The sequence below is a fragment of the Schistocerca nitens genome, chromosome 3, assembly GCF_023898315.1.
Source record: "Schistocerca nitens isolate TAMUIC-IGC-003100 chromosome 3, iqSchNite1.1, whole genome shotgun sequence".
NCBI classification, from domain to species: domain Eukaryota; kingdom Metazoa; phylum Arthropoda; class Insecta; order Orthoptera; family Acrididae; genus Schistocerca; species Schistocerca nitens.
Window position 1 is genome coordinate 253,940,589 of NC_064616.1, and position 21,792 is coordinate 253,962,380.

A 21,792-nucleotide genomic window follows, 5' to 3' on the forward strand; every position below is an offset into this window, starting at 1 on the left:
AGCCAGTTTCACTGCCATAGACATGAAGAAGGTAGTGAGATACAGCATTGTCTTTTGAGGAAATGCTAGCAATTGGACAAGATATTAACTTTTTAAAAAGAAAGTATAAGGAACATGTGTAGTGCAAAGCCAAGAGAATCGTGTTGGCCTCTATTAAGAGACCTAAACATATACTCACTCACTTTAATTCTAAGAAATAATTCTTTTCACAAATACTAATCCAGAATTGTATTCTCCAAATAACTTCCAGCATGGACATGAAACTAGAAACAGAGAAAGTTTCATGATTCCTAGACAGACGCAGTCTTTTTGCACAGACCCCGCAATATATGGTGATGAAAATATACAATAAGTTAAAAAGAAAAATTTTCAAACGATTGAAAGTAATTCAGTAAGAAGAAAATTATACAGCCCTCTGGTACAAAAACGCTTTTACTCTACTAAAATTTTTAATGATCTGACCATCTGAGCAGGATAAAAATTAATAGTATATATATTCAGATTTTTATAGTTCTAGTAAATGTTGTATTCCATGAGAAACCTATTATAGTTATAAACTTAAAAAGTCTCCTGTACACTAAATCAATGATTTAACATGAATGAAATGAGACAATAAAATTCTGATTCTGGTATCACAGAACAGTTCACTTGCTGTGTTAGATTTTTAAATTTCCCAAGTTTCAAAAGTTGGTGTACACTAGGAATCCCCAGGGGGACATAATGTTTAAGTAATTGGATACTATAGTACAGGAAACATTCTCAATCTGTTAAGGAGTTATGGAGTGGCATTGCCTTGTATTTAGTTACTAGAATGTTCTCCTTGTGTTTTCAGAAAAAATACTTGGAGAATTCCTCATTTCTGACAAAGCTATTTGTAAAACTGACACAAAATATGAGAAAACATATAACGCTAAAGTTACATGAAGCACAGACAAGGACCAAAAACTGCTCCCCATCCATACATTTTATTGTAGCCAAATAACATTAAGCCAAAACAACTCCACTGAAACATAGTAAGCAAGTTGAAGCAGAGGGGGAATTAGCTGGAAGATAAGTGATTACTTGCATAACATGCCATGTCTAAGAAAGCTGAGACCAGATCAAAAAGGATACAAATACTATGAAAGATAAAGCAGTGGCTCGTTTCAAATTACATCATAACATAAGACTGAAAATGAAGGATAAAAGTAATCAGTTACATATGTAAAACCCAACAATACCACACAGATAAAGTAGTGAGGAGGATACAAGTTTCTCACTACTACTACATGAGGAACATCTGAAAATAATTAATAGTTCTTATAAAAATATAACTTCAGAATACACAAAAATTAAACAGTAAGTTAGAAATAGCTGTGTAATCACTTTTATTTGCCTGACTACTCTGCTACTTATGTGTGTTACATGTTATAACTACTATAGCAATTTATTACTTACTTATTAATGTGCACCACAGCCCGTAGATATTAAATATTTTTACAATGTACTACAAATTTGAATTAAGCTCTTCAGTCAACAGTAAATTATCAAATATTCTGCCAGGCAGCAAAAAGGGGCAAAAGACTGGAGAGAACGCTTAAACATATTCATAATAATAAAAAAAAATTAAAACAGATCCATATAGTAACATCATATGATGTAATAAGCTAAAATGTTCCCTTTTACACCTGGTATGGTATATCATAATATATTCTTAAAATATGTACCAATGTGTCATTATGCAGCAATAGCATCATTTCAGTGGTAGTTCAGTTACTATATTCACATGATCTGACAGTGCCTATTTTTTCCATGCAGTATCTGAAAGAAAGGTTTTATCCAAACCCACAATGGCCACTAATGCCCAGAAAGAAAGTAAATGAATTATTTCATCCAGTAACAGTGTGAATACTACGAGGGCTGGAACTTTAATAGTGGCTACTATTTATTTGCAGCTCATACAAAATAGATACCTGTTTCAAAATTTTACTGACCTTCAAAGTAGTCACCAGCATTGTGTATAGCCCATTGCCAGCAATGTGGAAGTCGTAGGATACTCTTAGCAGTGCCAGTTGTGTTGACAGTTTGAGCGGCACAGTCTATTGCCTGACAAATTTGTAGCAGTTCTGAAGCGAATACCGTGAAGTCTTTCTGTCAGTTTACAAATCTAGTTGAACTCACGAGGGCTTAAGTCAGGGCAGTGCAGTAGGTGGTATAGCACTTAGCAGCCCCATCAGTCAAACAAATCAGTAACAGCTTGCACTGTACGTGCTTGAGCATTGTCCTCCAAAATGATGGTCAGGTCGTGCAGAAAGTGTCATCACTTCTGTCTCTATGCTGGTCGTAGGTTGTGTTCCAAAATTGAACTGTTACAAATTCATCGGGCAATAGACAGTGACGTTCGAACTGTCGACACAACTGGCACTGCTAAGAGTATCCAAGACTTCCACATCCCTGGCACCAAGTTATACACAGTGCTGGTGACTACTTTAAAGGTCAGTAAAACTTCAAAACACTTATCTACACTCCTGGAAATTGAAATAAGAACACCGTGAATTCATTGTCCCAGGAAGGGGAAACTTTATTGACACATTCCTGGGGTCAGATACATCACATGATCACACTGACAGAACCACAGGCACATAGACACAGGCAACAGAGCATGCACAATGTCGGCACTAGTACAGTGTATATCCACCTTTCGCAGCAATGCAGGCTGCTATTCTCCCATGGAGACGATCGTAGAGATGCTGGATGTAGTCCTGTGGAACGGCTTGACATGCCATTTCCACCTGGCGCCTCAGTTGGACCAGCGTTCGTGCTGGACGTGCAGACCGCGTGAGACGACGCTTCATCCAGTCCCAAACATGCTCAATGGAGGACAGATCCGGAGATCTTGCTGGCCAGGGTAGTTGACTTACACCTTCTAGAGCACGTTGGGTGGCACGGGATACATGCGGACGTGCATTGTCCTGTTGGAACAGCAAGTTCCCTTGCCGGTCTTGGAATGGTAGAACGATGGGTTCGATGACGGTTTGGATGTACCGTGCACTATTCAGTGTCCCCTCGACGATCACCAGTGGTGTATGGCCAGTGTAGGAGATCGCTCCCCACACCATGATGCCGGGTGTTGGCCCTGTGTGCCTCGGTCGTATGCAGTCCTGATTGTGGCGCTCACCTGCACGGCGCCAAACACGCATACGACCATCATTGGCACCAAGGCAGAAGCGACTCTCATCGCTGAAGACGACACGTCTCCATTCGTCCCTCCATTCACGCCTGTCGCGACACCACTGGAGGCGGGCTGCACGATGTTGGGGCGTGAGCGGAAGACGGCCTAACGGTGTGCGGGACCGTAGTCCAGCTTCATGGAGACGGTTGCGAATGGTCCTCGCCGATACCCCAGGAGCAACAGTGTCCCTAATTTGCTGGGAAGTGGCGGCGCGGTCCCCTACGGCACTGCGTAGGATCCTACGGTCTTGGCGTGCATCCGTGCGTCGCTGCGGTCCGGTCCCAGGTCGACGGGCACGTGCACCTTCCGCCGACCACTGGCGACAACATCGATGTACTGTGGAGACCTCACGCCCAACGTGTTGAGCAATTCGGCGGTACGTCCACCCGGCCTCCCGCATGCCCACTATACGCCCTCGCTCAAAGTCCGTCAACTGCACATACGGTTCACGTCCACGCTGTCGCGGCATGCTACCAGTGTTAAAGACTGCAATGGAGCTCCGTATGCCACGGCAAACTGGCTGACACTGACGGCGGCGGTGCACAAATGCTGCGCAGCTAGCGCCATTCGACGGCCAACACCGCGGGTCCTGGTGTGTCCGCTGTGCCGTGCGTGTGATCATTGCTTGTACAGCCCTCTCGCAGTGTCCGGAGCAAGTATGGTGGGTCTGACACACCGGTGTCAATGTGTTCTTTTTTCCATTTCCAGGAGTGTATTTTGTACGAGCTGCAGATAAATAGTTGCCACTACTAAAGTTCCAAACATCATATAAAGAATTTTCCAAAATACTGTGCACCAGGTCCATTGTTGATGGGATGTAAACATGTGATCACTTCAACCACACATCGTGATATGATCATATTTATCACAAGGTGACATATGACACTCTAAAATTATGTTCTTTGAAGGGCTAACCTTTCCTATGAAATGATGGGCATGCCAACAGCTAGGGCATGTTTCACCAGTGAAATACAGGCTGAAGCACAAAAGGCCTCCATATCTTGAAAGGCAATAGAAAGTCAACAAACCAAGGAAACCAAAACACACTATTTCATGTAAGGTGGTCATATGTTACAATTCCTTCAAACAAATTCAAAAGGCATCACCATTCACCAATCAACTATCACTGATACTGTACTGTGAGCTTCACTTGGGAGTTGCCCATGGCTCTGAGAATTATTGTTGGCCAAATGGCAGCTATTTCTCATCAAACTACTCCCTTCAGTTCTGCAGTAGTCGCCCAGTGACATGCATAGCCACAAAGGTCCCACCTTGTGAGCAGTAGCACCAACACGTACCACCATCTATTCATGCCAGACACCCAGAGATCATTGCTACCACATGCTACATAGGTACATACCTCTTTAACGCTGGCCAAAACAATTGTATCATACATGCCTATAGAAAAAAAATTAATATGAGACTTACTCCCTCGCCTTCCATTGGAGGCACTGTGTAGTACAGAAGCCCAGAAAATATATCTGAACCTTGGTACTTCAGTTTGTGAACTTTTGTTATTCTTCACAGCACATCAATACACATATGTCTATATCTATGAGCTGTGGTCCACGTCCACCCCCCCCACTCCCCCCACTCCCCCCACCCCGCTTGTTCATTCTCTCTCTCTCTCTCTCTCTCTTCTTGTGTGTGTGTGTGTGTGTGTGTGTGTGTGTGTGTGTGTGTGTGTGACCAAATAAGGAAGTTATGTGTGTCATTTGTCCAGTTACCTTCAGCTTTATGGGTACTTGTTATTTCCATGAATTATTACAATTATTACTGTAAGGAAACCTCCATTTTATTCTGCTATTAAGCACACAGCATTTAAGAACATGTAAAGGAAAGAATTTTTTCATACTATTTCTCATATATCTCAATGGCATCCTTACATCGGAGACATTAAAAGTACTCACTGTTATTACTGCCATCATCAGCAAAGTTGTCACAGCCACCAAAGTCCCTCAGTTCCAAAACTGAATTTGCTAGTAGAAAATAACCAATGCCACCACCAAGTACAACTGATGCAGTGAAGTAAGTATTGTATGTCATTACAGATAGCATTAGTATGTAGGAAAGAAGAACTTGAGCAGTATACAGCAATGTTTGGAAAAGTCTAGAGTACAACCTGTAACAATCACAAATTATGTCATGCAGAAATTTATGCATCATTAACTTACTACTCATATTAAGAAAGTAATTCATTTCTAATGTTGTACCAAAATCTGATACCTTCATTTTCAAAATGATTTCCCTCTTTCTTTAAATATAAATTATTGTCATTATATTTTGTGTGCATTCTGTTTTCCCAATGGCAGCTGATGCACATACCCATATACTCCTATTAAACATTTTCATTATTTGTAAATTTAACTTAACTTTTTTATTTCTATACATTAAAAACCTCAAACTTCTCAATAAATTTTGGTAAATTTTACGGCTTCTTATGAAGAACTGGCCAGATAGGTAACGTACGATACATTTATTTTATCCTATCTCAATAGTAGTGTCTATATCACACAAGGTGTATCTGAAAGTTCCTTAAATCAAGACAAGAACAAAGTTTAAACAATTTACCTTTATTCATCTCCAATGTAATTTCCAATGGCAAGAATGCTTTTTTGTCAGTGTAAATAAAGCTGCCACTAGAAACCACCAGTGAATGCTTCTTTTGAAATTGGCCAAAGCATTGATATCATTCAGCTGTTATGCCCCAGATTAGTAGCCCTGGCTCCCAGAAGCCGAACCACCTGTGTCAATGATCAGCAGACTGCCAGCTAGGGAGAAATGCTGAGCGAGTTGTAGCAAACACAAAAGCTATCACAACACGAGGGAACAACCAAGTTCCTAAGTCTGCAAGCAAAGCATAATGACATCATGGGAGCTGAGAGGTACCATCGTAGTAGTGACAATGCAGAGTTTCGTAAGGAAGGCTAGGAATAACACAACAATAAATATTTAGGTACAAAGACAGCAGAGCAAAGAGCCTCTGAAAGATGAAGTTGACAAAGTCTGAAGTCACAAGGACAGATGACAGCAAGGAAAAGCCAGGACACACGATATCATAGCAATCTTTGCTGCCGCAAAGCACATGGGAAGTGACAACATAAATATCCCACCCTTCTTAACTCATGGCTGACTGATGAGCACTGATTGCTGGCTGCCCATTGCATAGTTTCAGCCCTTGTGTCAGCTGCAGCTATCCAGTGAGAGGGGAGGCTAGGGAAATTAACCCTCGGCACACTGTATCCAACTGTCTATGGAACCACGAGTCCAGCCAGGTGGACGTGGCTGCTGCCAGCTGCACTGCCAACTTCCAAGACAATTCGATGGGATGCAGAGGCCGCCATTACCCTGCAGGCCTGCTGAAGGCTTCATCTGCATGACCTGGACATTGTCTGTCATCCGCCTTCGAGTAGGTGGGTACCGCTGCTGCTCATCCCATTCCTGTGGCAGACACTGAGGCTGCTGGCTCATCTTCCCTACACAGGCGCTGAGAGCCAACCCCTATGAGCCATTGAGTACTTCATAAGGACTTGGGGCTTAACTCCACAAGAGCACCATGGAGATCGATACGCAGAGTTGGAGGCCACCAGATTCCATGGGCGACGGCCACCCATGACGTAGCAGCTGTCGCCCAATGCTTTGCTGTGCTGGTGATACTGCAAGACGAACGCATGAATGCCAGCCTTCCACCGCTGATGAGATGCTACTCTGCCGGCCCAGCTGTGGTGCAGTGCTTTGGAAAACAATCCTGTATTACTGCCGAATAAATGTGTTATTGTCAATTATGTTTTCTTGGCACTCTCAAGTGTAACTAGACTCTCACCATCACATCCCACCTGGCTCATTCCTGACGACTGTAGGAGTCTGGAGCCAGACCACTATACAGCTTTGAATATCTATTGAAAGGTTGTGTAGGGAGCTGCACATTACAACTATACAACAAACTGTATGTCACAAGTCAGGAACAAGTTTTTCACTTATGGTGTTAACACAGTCTTTGTTAATTTCAAATTTTTCCAATATTAAGCTATAAACAGTCACATATTTTGCACAACTATAGGTCACAGTTGTTCAATTTTCTCTGTTGTCACATGTAAACACAATTTCTTTTTCACAACTTGTATTCTTTACATTTTCACCAAAATTCTGGCATCTCTTTTCCAGTTTTTCATAGCTTGTTACAAACTTTTATGTTTATGCATTGATTCACTGTATTATATAACTTGCCTCACTACATTTGACTCCCTACAGCCCATAAATTTTCATCAACTAAGTGTGCTCAGTGTTATTTGGCACTCCTTGGCCCCTCTCTCCATTTGCATGCACATGTGTGCATTTTTCAATTAGTTATCATTGAGATATCAGTCTGTTTACTAGACATTTTTATATGAACGTTTTACTTTCCAAATCACCACAGGGACTGATGACCCTGCAGTTTAGTCCCTTTACTCTCCAAACCAATTATATTCTACAAAAGAAGGCACTAAAAGATATTATACATTACTTCTTTGAGAGAAACACACACTTCAACCAATTACTGCTTCATATACTGGTTCCCTGTGTAGTTTACTGATAAATAAACACTTGATAAATTGCAGAAACATTTGTTCAGAACAAAATTTTGACACGTCAGTCAATCTGAACAGAATGTTATCTTTGGCACAGATGGCAGCTACTAATGCCCATAAAGAATACTTGAAGAAGAAATGGGTCAACACTATATATCACAGTCAAGATTTATTTCTGCAGCAGTGACTGGAGTTCCCTAACATTTTGATGAAATATCAGTAGTACCCAATAGTCTGTTTCTTTTGTAACCATCAGATTACCTTATATAATTACCAAGACCACACACAAGTAGGGATTCCTGTTAGTCAAATTCACACTAAAAAGATCTACCAGTCTTCCCCATTACAACAGGAACTGGGCCATGCGAATCTGATTTCACCCACTACATTCTCTGCCAGTAAACTCAATAACCTATTTCAGGTGTAGCCCTTGCTTTGAAAAACCCCATACTGTCTACTGATAGCCATGACCAGTATCACATCAATTTGGGATATGCCAGCTTCCATCACAGCTATTCCTAAGTTTACAGTAACTAGCTTCACAGCACTGCTGATCATGACATGCAAACAATTAAACAAAGTGCACAACGGTGATAGGTCCAGAAGCCTTCTTTGCAAGGTCATGGCTGATACACACACTTTCCCTAATCAGGCTATTACTTGCCACCCCCCCCCCCCCCCACACACACACACACATCCCTCTCTAAAATGTCTTTGCACAGTTGCTCTGTATCCTGCATTATGTGACTGAGTTCTGGAATAGGTACAGATATACTAGTGTTCTAGTTCTCATATCCTACCTGACAATCTTCACTGTCTACTACCGAGCAGCAGAAGTTTCTTCTTCCCAACCCTCCTCTCTACCTTATGTTTTTCTCACTATATTCAAAATTTGCTACAGTCTCCTTACCCTTACAGATACTTGAGACTCCTCTCCATTTCAGAAGTTATGAAACCCATTTCTGTCTCTAACATGAAGCCGTCTCTGTTCTTTTTGATTCTACCTACTTTTGTACAATCTTCCAGTTATCAGGCCCTTCTCACCACCCCCTTCTTTGAATGCCTTACTACACATTCTACTCTGTCATGGCGCCTGTTCCTGCTGAAAACTATAAATCCTGGAGAGAGTTACAGTAACATCTCCAGTCAGCACCTTCACTATTTGTCAGAATTAACTAAAATAACATTAAGTGGTGACTGATGACCTAACTTAACTGAAACAAGATTTTATACATATTGTACAAAGCAAATTACAAAAAATAAAATAATACACATTAACAGGCAGAGCGGACAATGCAATTTGTAATTAAAGCAATGACCATTGGCAGAAAAACAGGCAATAACACTTTAAAAAGTAGTATTTAAACTTCCCTTGTTGTATGTCTAACAGTAAATCTGCAATAAGAGGAACGTCCACTTCTTTCATACTCAATGTATAGTCAATTATATATAGGAGTAAAAAAAAAAAAAAAAAAGAAAAAAAAAAAAAAAAAAAAAAAAAGGGGGAGGATTTAAGTTTGTACCCTGTGGAACTCCATTAATTAATCCCCAGTATACAAGAAAAATCTTCCCTGTCTGTAGTCACTGAACCACACACCACAATCTTCTGCATTGTTTTAATTAAATATGATGTGTACCATTTGTCAGTTACATAATTAATTCCAGTAAACTTTTATTTTAAACAAAGTGCTGTGATTTACATATTGAAATTCCTTCAAGAGGACACAAAAATTAAATGTCAATTTTTTTGTTATTTAATTTTTGGCTGAAAGAATGTGTAAATTGCATTCTCAGTTAAGAAATCCTTGTGAAATCAAACTTATGGATCACTAAGCATATCATTACAAGCAAATCAGGATGCTGTCCTAGTGTAAATTACTTTCTTTACACATTTGGATTTGGATTTAGCAATGAAATAGATCAGTAATTACTGACATCTCTTCTGTCTATTTTTTTTATTTTGACAAGGATTAACAAATTCTTAATTTCAAAAGGGGAAGTGGGTGAGAGTTTTTCACGAATAAATGTTATGTCCTTGGAAAGTCCTTGGTGCAATATAAGTAATGGAAGGATTCAAGGTAAGAACACTCTATACAGATCAGGCATTTATTTGTCAATAGTCACATGTTTCTAGGCCAGTGCCCATACAAACTAGTTGGCCAGGACAATGTAGTCATGCAGATATATGTACGTGTATGTGCAATACAGTTAGGTCTGAAGTCGGACATTGCTACGGAGATGCATTTTTCAAAGGACTGCCTTGATTTTTGTTTTTCCTGCTAATTCAATTGTATCTACTACATTTATATAACGGTTCTTAAAATCATCTGCATCTGTCAACTAGCATAAATTGCAATGATTTATTTTCCTTTGGCTGTCTGTGGTTTAGCTAAGTCTCATATAGCTTTAGCTCTTCTGCCTGTGTTATTAACCCTCGAGTGGGCCTACTGATTTTCGTAACACAAAGCGGGGTGTGGTGTACTTTGTAAACATGTAGACAACAGCTGCCTTTATATTTGAAAGGTAAAGTAGTATGAGCAAAATCACAGTTTAATCTTAGTTTAATTAAACAACAATAAAATAAACTTACATTATGTGAGTTAAATCACTGTTTAATTTTTTTTTAATGTGACCCACTCAGAGCATTAAACAGCGCAGTTGCATCAAATCCCAGCCAACAAACACTTATTCAATTACTTATTATCTTGTAGACAACCACCTCATTGTGGGATGTGCTGCCAGCTCAGAATCTGAGGCATTTTCGAGCACAGATCGTAAACTTTTTCTCACCTACTTAACTGTTTATTTTGCATTTCTGCTGTTCACTTGGACATATGACAACACAACTTACCAGTGTGTCAGCTGAAGCAGTAATGGCCAAATAGGTATGGGCTTGCAACTGTAAAACAACAATGGAACAGTGCAAAACAATGTTATTAGTGGTTGGCGCACTTTATACATAGTTGCCCCTGCTCAAGGGATAATTTCTTTCACAATGTGCACTTTTTAAATGATTGTTATTAATAAATACAAGTAACTTTTTTACTATGTGGTACATTGCAGCATTTCTGGCTCTGGGAGCCATAATATTCACTCCCAAGCCTCACTTAATAACTGAGTTGAGAAAATGTTAGCTGATGTACAATGTAATAGGTGGAGTGAAGTGAAGGCATATTTTCATTTATTTATATTTCTTTAATAAATAATTCTGATTTTATTGACAACCATAGTAGCAATCCTCTTGATAGTAAGCTGTTTTACCCCCTACTCAGATTCATTTCTTTACCAATATTCTACAACTACTTTATTATTAAGGAATGTAGAGGTAGTATTTTGTGTGCCTTTGGCTCACACCAATAATGCCCACCAAGCTAACAGTTTCAAGCTGATCAGTTGAGTTTGGGAGCTGATTGTTAACATTTGAGGAGAGCAGCTGGATGGTAAGGTTGGAGATAGGAGGCCATATGTTTAACATCTTACACTTTCTACACAATTATTTCACTAAATAGCATCTCAGTGTGCATTGCAGAGAAGTGGTGTACACAGGAAGTTTATTCTGATGTTATCGTGATTTATATAAAATATTTTACACACAAGGTTTAACATTGTTACATACTGGAACTGTGTTACACTTGACATTGTAGTTTGTTGTCACTTAAGAATGCAAAACTGAGGTCATAGGTCAATTAATGAATGAATTTGAAGTCAATAACACTCAGATCATAACTGAATGGAGTAGAGGGATAGCTAAAAACCATCACTTCCCCTTTGATGAGGTTGCTCAAATGGTTGAAAATTAAATTTTCTTCACCATATTACTGCAACAAATGAAAAATAAAATTAATTTAAAGCTCGTATTATATGTGGTAAAATATCTGACAACTGAGATGGCAAACATTCATTAAAACATAAACGGTTATAAAATAGGCACTGGGCCAGAAAATGGCATACTGTCAATGATTGGTTGCAGTAAACGCAGAGTGGCACAGGGTCTCCACTTAACAAATGACAGTGACTGAAACGACAGTTCGCAATATGCAACCTAGCTAAAAGTATCTCCTGACGATGAGAGGGGTGAGAGGAAGTCGTCCAAGCCCTTGGGAGGTGTTTAATTTCCCAGAGTTTATTTCCATATAGAGAATACCAGTGTTTCTTTCAGAGTGACACAATGTTCCTACATTTGGCAACACAGAGATCATCTGAAGGGACAGAATAGCTAAAAGGCCTACGTAGTTGGACTGCAGCATTGGCAGCTTCATTCCCCAACTCTCCGACATGATCATGGACCCACTTGAACATCACGTTGGCTCCATCATCAGCAAGTGAGTGGAGGTATTCTTTGATTCATTATACTAAGGAGTGGTATGTGTACGACACACAGAGGTTCTGGAGGGTACAAATTGAATATGAAGATAATACACAGTTGAGAAGCCTGTGACATCAGATGTACCAAGTGGACTGATAGAGGACAGAAAGCTCTGCAGTAAAAATCAAGTGCTGTTCTAGAAGCTGATACCTAAAATGTTTGTTGCCAATGACAAAGGAGCGTCCGATGCCATGGTCAGTCTTACAGCATCACTGTACACGAAGGTGCTGTCTCCAAGTTGTGTGCAAAGTTTGAAAACCTTACAGCGATAGGTCAAATCTAGAGTAGTGGCCTTGGCAAGAAAAATAAGTCCAAGATGAAAAGCCAAGACAGTGAAGGGTTCTCACGCGTCAGTAAAATGGTAGGTAATGTAACCTTAAGCTTCCAAATCAGTATACAAAAGCTAACTGCTGCAGGCAACAAAGAAGTTGTGCTTACCCTGATTCATCAAAAAAGGACACATAGGATGGATGGTTGGGCATAAAGGACAGATGAAACACACATCTACTGAGGAGAACATCATACCGGTACGACAGTGGTAGTTCCGCAGCATCAGCACAGAGATTCATAACTAGAGTAGTGTAGAAAGCTCCAGTGGGCAAACGTGTGCCTTGATGGTGGATTGTGTTGAGACAGCATAAAATAAACGGTCACACAGATGAGTAAATGAGACACCCATAGACCATTTTTGATCAGACAAAGGATTAATATAAGAGGAGGAGGAGGATTTTACAATCCACTCCCCATAGAGTACCATTTGAAAAACATATGATATTTAGAGATCAGGTACAGCGTGCAGCGTTATAAGATATATGGGATGACCAGAAGAGTTTCCTATTGAGTGTGAGCCTCGAGAATTTCATAGTTTTGACAAACGAAAGAGCAACAGGACTGAAATGTAAGGTCAGCAGAAAAAACTCCTTATGCCTCTACAAATTCAGTGTAAAAATTGGAGCCATTGTGAAGCTCCTTGAGTAAAGACGGTCAACACATCACTGATATTGTTGCTCAGGTAAACAGGTCTATTGAGAGCTACAGTAGATTGCAAAGTCATCAACGAACAGAGAGCCTGAGATGCCTGGCGGGAGACAGTCCATGATAGGGTTAATTTCTATGGTAAATAGGGCTATGCTCTGCACAGACCCCTGAGGCACCCCATTCTCCTGAAACAAGGTGTTCAATGAAGCCAAACCCACATGTACCTCAAAAACCTTGTCTCTTTAAAACCCCAAATAAAATTGGGCAGGCGGTCCGGAAACCACACATGTGCACTGTATGGAGATGCCCATCCTCAAGCAGGTATTGTAATTATTCTCCAAATTAAACACAGCTACAGTCTGGAATATCCACAGAAAATTGTTCATAATATGGGCTGACAGGGTGATGAGATGATCAACTGTAGAGCGATGCTTATGAAACACACATTGTGTATTTGTTAATAAATTCCAAGAATCAAGCCACCACACCAGCTGACCATCGAACATTTGTTACATTGCTGGTGAGGGAAATTGGGTGGTAGCTGGATGGAAGACGTAAGTCCTTACCATGCTTTAGAATGGGGATTACAGTAGCTTCATGCCAACGTCTGCAAAATGTGCCATCTGTCCAGATGTGAGTATATGTATGACGGCTAAAGTGCTTGCCACCAAGAGACAGATGCTGCAACATCTAAATATGATTATCATCCGATACTAGAGCAGGAGATCGTGACAAGGTGGGAGCACATTCAAGCTCCCTCATAGTAAAAATAGTATCGTAGCATTCATGATTGTGAGAGGGGAAAGGCATCTCCTGAGTGCCCCCCCCCCCAGCCACCCCCACCCCCCTCAATTTGTTTCCGAGGTAGGAAGGCAGGATGGTAATGCACAGAGCTCGAGATCTCGGCAAAGTATCAACCCAAGTGTTGGAAATATCGACAGGGTCCACAATGACATTGTTCACTACAGTCAGGCCAGAAATCAGGAGATGTACCTTGTTTCCAGAAATCTGACATAGGTTACCCCAAAACAATAGGAGAGGGAGTAAAATGGTTAAAAGAAGTAGTAAAAGAGATCCAAATAGGTTTTTCGCTATTTCTGATAATGTGACTACATTTTACGTGCAATTGTTTATAATAAATACAGTTCTCCTTTGTGGGATGATATTCAAAGATACGGAGAGCACATCTCCGCACACAAACCACATCACAACATTCCTCCGTCCACCTGGGGACTGGGATATGTCACGGTAGGGAAGAGGTTCAGGGGATGGAACATTCTGCAGTGGTAAGGATAACATTCGTAAGACACTCCATGTAATTGTCACTGCTGTGGAAATGTTTGTTGACAATTGCCAGTGCAGAGTAGAGCCTCCGGTCAGCTTTAGAAAGCTGCCAGTTGGTCTTGTACACTCATGGGACATGAGTTAGCAGACGAAATACGTGTGGGAAATGGTCACTCAAGTACATGTCTGAGAGGCCTGACCACTCTAGATGGCAGGCAAGCTGTGCATTACAGAATGAGGGATCCAGGTGCAAGAAAGCATGTGTGGAATCTGAAAGAAATGTGGATTCACCAGTTTGAGAAAAATGAGTAAACTAGTCGATAGTATCTGCCAGGAAACAGCCTCTCAGGCAGGTTCTCAGGGAGCCCAAGTGGGATGATGGGGGTTGAAGTAGCTGAGTAGCAAAAAGGGATGAGAGAGCTGACTGGTAAGCTGCAGTATGTCTGCCCTGGTGAGATCAGATGAAGAAGGTATGTAGACATTACAAAGAGAAAAGGTATAACTGGGGACCGAAACATGGACAGCAGCAACTTGTAGCTGGGTTTTCAGTGAAATGGTTTGGCTAGGGATGATGTCCAGAATGAGCATCATGACTCTGCTGTGAGCTGGAGTTCCTTCCTCAGAAGGAAAGTCAAAACGTATTGAAGTGAAGTGTACGAAGAAGTCAAAGCTGTCTTGAGGGCATAATTTCATTTCTTGGAGGCGTAAAACAACTAGGCTTCGCAATTGCAATAACAGCTGCAAGTCTGCCCTGTGTGATCTCATGACATGATGTTCCAATGGAGAACAGCCATATTAGACAATAGGAGATATTTCTCTTATAAGGGGAAATTACTTCAGAGGATGCCAAACGCCGTGTTTCAGCTGCAAACTACTACAGGGTTCTGAGGCTAGAGGATTCTCTTACATTATTTCTTCAGAGGCACCAGTAACCTCCCTGGATCGATCAGCTGACTACACGGTGGAGAATCAGTTGATGATTCACACCAAAGGTCAACCAGACAGAGGTGCCACACAGTGTCACTGCTGTAGAGGATCTCCGAGTTGGAGAAGGGGAAGAACATTAGTCTTTATTCAACTTCTGTTTGTCAAGAATGGACCCAGACGTTTGCTGACTTGAGATGTGTGGAAAGTACTCTCGGGAGAATTCCTTTTTAAATTTCCATTCTTCTGGTTGTGTCACAAGCGACTTCACTGGGGTAGGTGCAGGTTTTTTGCTGTGTTGAGCAACTGTAGCAGGCAAAGTTGAAGACGTCAGCTTAGCACTAGGTGACTTCACAACTGTAGCACTGAACTGGAGGTAACAGGTCGTGTGGTCATACGTTTCATGGGTCATGACGTAGCAACAATGGTACTGTACCTGCCGGATACCAGTAAGCAAGGCTTTTGGCTTACTAATATTTTGCGAGCAACAATGAGAGGTACCTTTGCCTTCAACTGGATATTCTGAACGGCTCACTCATTGAGGTACACAGAGCATTCACAGGATGAAGTGGCATAGTTGACAGTGCAGCTGATGCAGTGGAGAGGAGGAGGTGGGCACTCTCCCTCACTAACACGCTTGCTACAAGTTACACATTTGGCTGTGTTTCTACAGGACACGCAAGTATGACCAATGCTGACATTGGTAGCAATGTACTGGGTTCAGTATGTAGGGGCTGATGTAGGTGACTTAATAGCATGCCTTTATCTTAGATAGGAGCTCCACTCGAACAAACGTTAAGAAACGACTGCGGGTAGGCACCAATTCTGCATCGACCCTCTCCATAACCTGATGGACTGAAGTTACACCCTGATTACAGAGTCATACCCTCAAATAGCCAAGTGTATGTGACACCATGTGAAGAATTCAGTGTTCGATGAGCCTCTACACAAACATGGTAACCATCGAGAAGCATAGCAACACATCCTGATAATGCCATCGATTAACAGTTTGTCCCTGTGGCATGAATTTGTGATGAACTAATCCTTCAAAGCCAAAGAAAACTATCAGCATGGTTTTGATATTTGACCTGACCCAACGAGCTTTTTTTGGTCTTGGACAACCTTTCCCAACCCACTGTGAAGACTGAACCTTGGTCTCAACATCATAACCATAGACCCACATCTCATCACCAGTTATGATTCTCTTAAGGTACATCTCATTCTCATTTGCACAATCTGAAAGCTTCAAAGATTGTGAGGTGAAGGTCTTTCTGGTCTTTACTAATGAGCCGTGGAATGAACTTGGTGGCAACATGATACATTCCAAGATGCTGTGTCAGAATTTCATGACATAATCCAACTGAAATGTTACATTCTTCAGCAATCTCTCAGTCAGTCAGTCTTTGATTGGCATGCACAATTTTGTTGACATTCCTGACATGAGCATCGTCGGTAGACTTTGAATGGTATACTGAATGTGGGTCATCTTTAACTTCTGTCTGGCCATTTTTAAACCATGTGAACAATTTGTAACACCAAGTACAGCTTAATCACCCATTGCCATAGGCTTCCTGCATCATTTACTGTGTCTCTTTAAAGGTTTCCTTGAGTTTCACGCAAAATTTAATGCAGACACATTGCTCCTCTAACTCTGCAATCTCGAAATTCACAAACTGTGTGACACAATGTTCTACTCAATACAGCACTGAACAATAACTAACAGACACACACCAATGAAACATCCAGCAGTTGCACATTAATCACAGGTGTGTGCATGGATGCCAACTGCATTTCGCTCCAACACACCATTGGTGCTGAATTACGAATGTTCTTTAATTTTTTGAACAGACCTTGTCCATCTAATCCCACATCATGATGCTTTGTTCCCAAAATCACAATTAAAAATGTAACCATCTTGAAAAAGGTAATGGACAACTGAATAGCAAATATAGGGACAAAAATCAGACAATGGAAAATCCAGGATGGAATTTAACAATCACCAATAACTAACCACCAGCAATACCTCCACTTCGACAGCTGCTACCTGTTCCATACCAAGGAGTCCCTTCTGTACAGCCCAGCCACCCATAGTCATTGCATCTCCAGTTATGAGCAGTCCCTCTAGGATCATTCCCCTCGTAACTCAGTACCACCCGGTGTTATAGCAACTGAATTACATTCTCCGCCAGGATTTCGATTACCTCTTGTTGTGCCCTGAAATGAGATATGTCCCACCCACTATCCTTCCCGCCCCTCCCATAGTGGTATTCCACCATCCACCAAACCTACACGATATACTCATCCATCCTTACACAGCTCCCAATCTCTTACCTCATGGTTCATACCCCTGTAACAGACCTAGATGCAAGAACTATCTCATACATACACCCACCACCACCTACTCCAGCCTGGTCACTAACATCACCTATTCCATGAAAGGCAAAGCCACCTGTGAAACCAGACATGTGGTCTACAAGCTAAGCTGCAACCACTGTGCTGCATTCTATGTAGGCATCACAACCAACAAGCTGTCTGTCCACATGACTGGCCACTGACAAACTGTGGCCAAGAAACAAATAGACCACCCTGTTGCTGAACATGCTGCCAAACATGATATCCTTCATTTCAATGACTGCTTCACAACCTGTGCCATAGGAATCCTTCCCACCAACACCAGCTTTTCTGAACTGTGCAGGTGAGAACTTTCCCTGCAATACATCCTACGTTCCCGTAACCCTCCTGGCCTCAACCTTCGTTAGTCAATGTCCTCACCCATCCAGCCCCCTCCCTGTTCCCATTCCAGCAGTACACAGCCGTCACTCCACCACCACACCCAGTCTTTTTATTTCTCTCCTTTTCTACTACTCCCTCCCCCCCTCCCCACCTCTCCCATGCCCACCGTTTAACCTGCAGCACTTCACTGTCCACCACCTCCACCATACTATCTCTCCCCCTCCCCACACCAGCCTCCTCCTTAACCCCACCCAGTCGCCACTCCCATCATGCACTGGTGCTGCTGCTCGCAGTGTGGTTTCAGTTGCCCGAGACTGCAGTCGTGTGTATGAGTTGCATTTGCATTAGTGAGTGCAAAGGCCTTAGCAGCCGAAAACTATAACTGTGAGAGTCTTTTTGTTGTGTCTATCTGTGACTCAAAATCTATTAACATGGAGAGAGAGCTGCAGAAGTTGAACATATGTACCACAAAAACTAAACAACAGTGGTACAAAGATAAATTCTTCCCACACCTAGATATCAGTCACATTTCAAGAGCCACCATCTTTGACATTTCATCTTCAAATAGAACACAAAACAAATACATACTGAATGAAATTATTGAAGAACAGAAACAGGTAACTTAATTTCAGAATGTTGGATAGGGATTTGAGCCTCATTCTCTGACTTTGAGATACAGGTTCAGATCCGTAGTTACTATGAAATCCTGTGAAACCCATCTTTTTTCTTTCCTCAGTTTCATCCTACTAATTATTTTACCTTCTGTGTGGCAAGGTGTGCACCATCCTACTTCTCCCATGCCTCCATACACCAGATGTTTGCTTCAACGATATCTGGTATACCAGCAACAGTTCATACAAAACTGCTAATGCACTAAGTCCAAAACATATTGCTATGAAACCTGGAAAAGAAATGAAAAAAGACACACTAAATTTTTTAACTAATATTTCCAACTACTAACATAATTTTTGGCAGCATGATTAAAATATTCTGGAAAGTAATTTCAGGTTATTTATATTTCTCCTACCAAAATTATTTTCAAAATTGCCCACAACTGTTTCACATTATGAATATGTGTCAATTCATTCTTGATATCACTAAGTTTACACCTACCAGCCTCGTGGAATTCAATCCAGTTAAACAATAACACCGAATTTCTTTGGAGGAGGTTATACTCAGTAGACATGTTCGTTCTATAGACCCACAATTAGAAGGTCCTCATAAATGTGTAATATGTGATAAAAAAAAAAATACGTGTTTTATAGAAGAATTGATATGTACAAATTCATTATTTATTCTATAATTCCTAAGTGATTTGGTCACAAAGATACTGAACAAGTTAATAAAATCATAGCCCATTACCATTAACAAATTAATACAATATTTTCATAATCACATAAAGAATACGACTAAGGTAGGTACACAAAATAAATGTCAAACAATAAGAAATTACAATGTTAACATATATTGATCATATTATTGCATTTGACAGGAGGAAGAAAGAATAAGAAAGAAAGACTGGGGTTTAACACCCCACTAATGACGTCATTAGAGATAGTGCACATGCTCAGGTTGTAGAAGGAAACTGGCCCTCTCCATTTCAGAGGAACAGTACCAGCATTTGCCTTAAGTCATTCGGGGAAACCACAGAAAATATGAACAGGGGCAGCTAAATGGGGCTTTAAACTGCTGTCATCATGAATGCAACTTCAATGCCTTGCCACTGCACCACTTTGTTTACTTTGAGAGGCGAAGCTTAGAGTAAGAGGCGAAGAAGTCTAACATTTTCAAAGAAGGCCCGGTATCTATTAGTTCAGCAAATACATTCACTGGTGGAGCAAAAGGAATAGAACACCAATGAATCCTCTTCACTGTATTTTATTAAGAGCTAAACTTTTGTATCTGCTGGAAAACCATTGAAAATGTGTGCACTTTATTAATCGGCACCTTTTTATACTAAATTAAGTATGTTCTGCAAATTGTACCCATTCCTTGTGACCTGAGGTATTACTGGCAAAAATGAATAAGTAGGCCTATACTGCACTATATTTAAGAAATAAAAACAACTAAATGGAGCTATTCATGCAGAAACAGAAGGTTCATAGGTGAAAGATATATAGGAGAGCCCAGAATGAGTAAGTGTATACTTGTAAACACACTAAAAATAAATATAGTGAAATTTCATAATTGCAGATTTTACTAGAATTGCGGGAACTCAATAACTCATAGGTGGGAGGAGTGATACCTGCTTCCTACCAGAGTATTATTATTATTATTTCTCTTTCCTGTCTCAGACGTTATGTCTGGTTAAAAATGGAAAGTGACGCGGACCTTGATCAAGCGTGACTTCCTTTTAACTGTACGGTATATGTTACATTGCATTTAGGAACTTTCGGGTAATTGAACATGTATCAATAATTACAGATTTCTGTTGTTGTATATATAAGTTTGGATGTAGCTGTACTGCGTTGATGTACTGATGGATATTGTGTGGTATGACTCCTGTAGTTGACAGTATAATTGGTATAATGTCAACTTTATCCTGATGCCACATGTCCTTGACTTCCTCAGCCAGTTGGATGTATTTTTCAATTTTTTCTCCTGTATATTTGTTGTATTGGGTATGGATATTTCGATTAGTTGTGTTAATTTCTTATTTTTATTGGTGAGTACGTTGTCAGGTTTGTCATGTGGTGGTGTTTTATCTGTTGTAATGGTTCTGTTCCAGTATATTTTGTATTCCATCATTCTCCAGTACATTTTGTGGTGCATACTTGTATGTGGGAATGTGTTGTTTTATTAGTTTATGTTGTATGGCAAGTTGTTGATGTATTATTTTTGCTACATTGTCATGTCTTCTGGGGTATTCTGTATTTGCTAGGATTGTACATCCACTTGTGATGTGATGTGATCTACTGTTTCTATTTGTTGTTTGCAAAGTCTGCATTTATCTGTTGTGGTATTGGGATCTTTAATAATATGCTTGCTGTAATATCTGGTGTTTATTGTTTGATCCTGTATTGCAATCATTAATCCTTCCATCTCACTGTATATATTGCCTTTGTTAGCCATGTGTTGGATGTGTCTTGATCGATGTGTGGCTGTGTTAGATGATACGGGTGCATGCCATGTAGTGTTTTCTTTTTCCAATTTACTTTCTTCATATCTGTTGACGTTATGTGATCTAAAGGGTTGTAGAAGTGGTTATGAAATTGCAATGGTGTAGCCGACGTATTTATGTGGGTGATTGCTTTGTGTATTTTGCTAGTTTCTGCTCATTCTAGAAAGAATTTTCTTTAATTGTCTACCTGTCCATAATGTAGGTTTTTTATGTCGATAAATCCCCTTCCTCCTTCCTTTCTGCTTAATGTGAATCTTTCTGTTGCTGAATGTATGTGATGTATTCTATATTTGTGGCATTGTGATCGTGTAAGTGTATTGAGTGCTTCTAGGTCTGTGTTACTCCATTTCACTACTCCAAATGAGTAGGTCAATATTGGTATAGCATAAGTATTTATAGCTTTTGTCTTGTTTCTTGCTGTCAATTCTGTTTTCAGTATTTTTGGTCTATATTTTTCTTTTAGTTCTTCTTTAATATTTGTATTATCTATTCCTATTTTTTTGTCTGTATCCTATTATTATTATTATTATTATTATTATTATTATTATTATTATTATTATTTTGAATGTGTGGCACTCAATATCACGGTCATCAGTGCTCTGAGGAA

General features: G+C 40.4%; 1 protein-coding gene across 1 annotated transcript in view; it reads right to left on the reverse strand.

Moving 5' to 3' along the window:
• The window catches only part of LOC126248218 (probable low affinity copper uptake protein 2), an 87,085-nt gene that overhangs the window by 42,734 nt on the left and 22,559 nt on the right, over positions 1 to 21,792 (reverse strand). Inside the window, exons 3-4 of the mRNA XM_049949041.1 lie at positions 18,824 to 18,965; positions 5,122 to 5,333 (exon numbers count right to left, since the gene is read on the reverse strand). Of these exons, the coding sequence (XP_049804998.1) occupies positions 5,122 to 5,333; positions 18,824 to 18,965 (354 nt within the window). The remainder of the gene's footprint in view (positions 1 to 5,121; positions 5,334 to 18,823; positions 18,966 to 21,792) is intronic.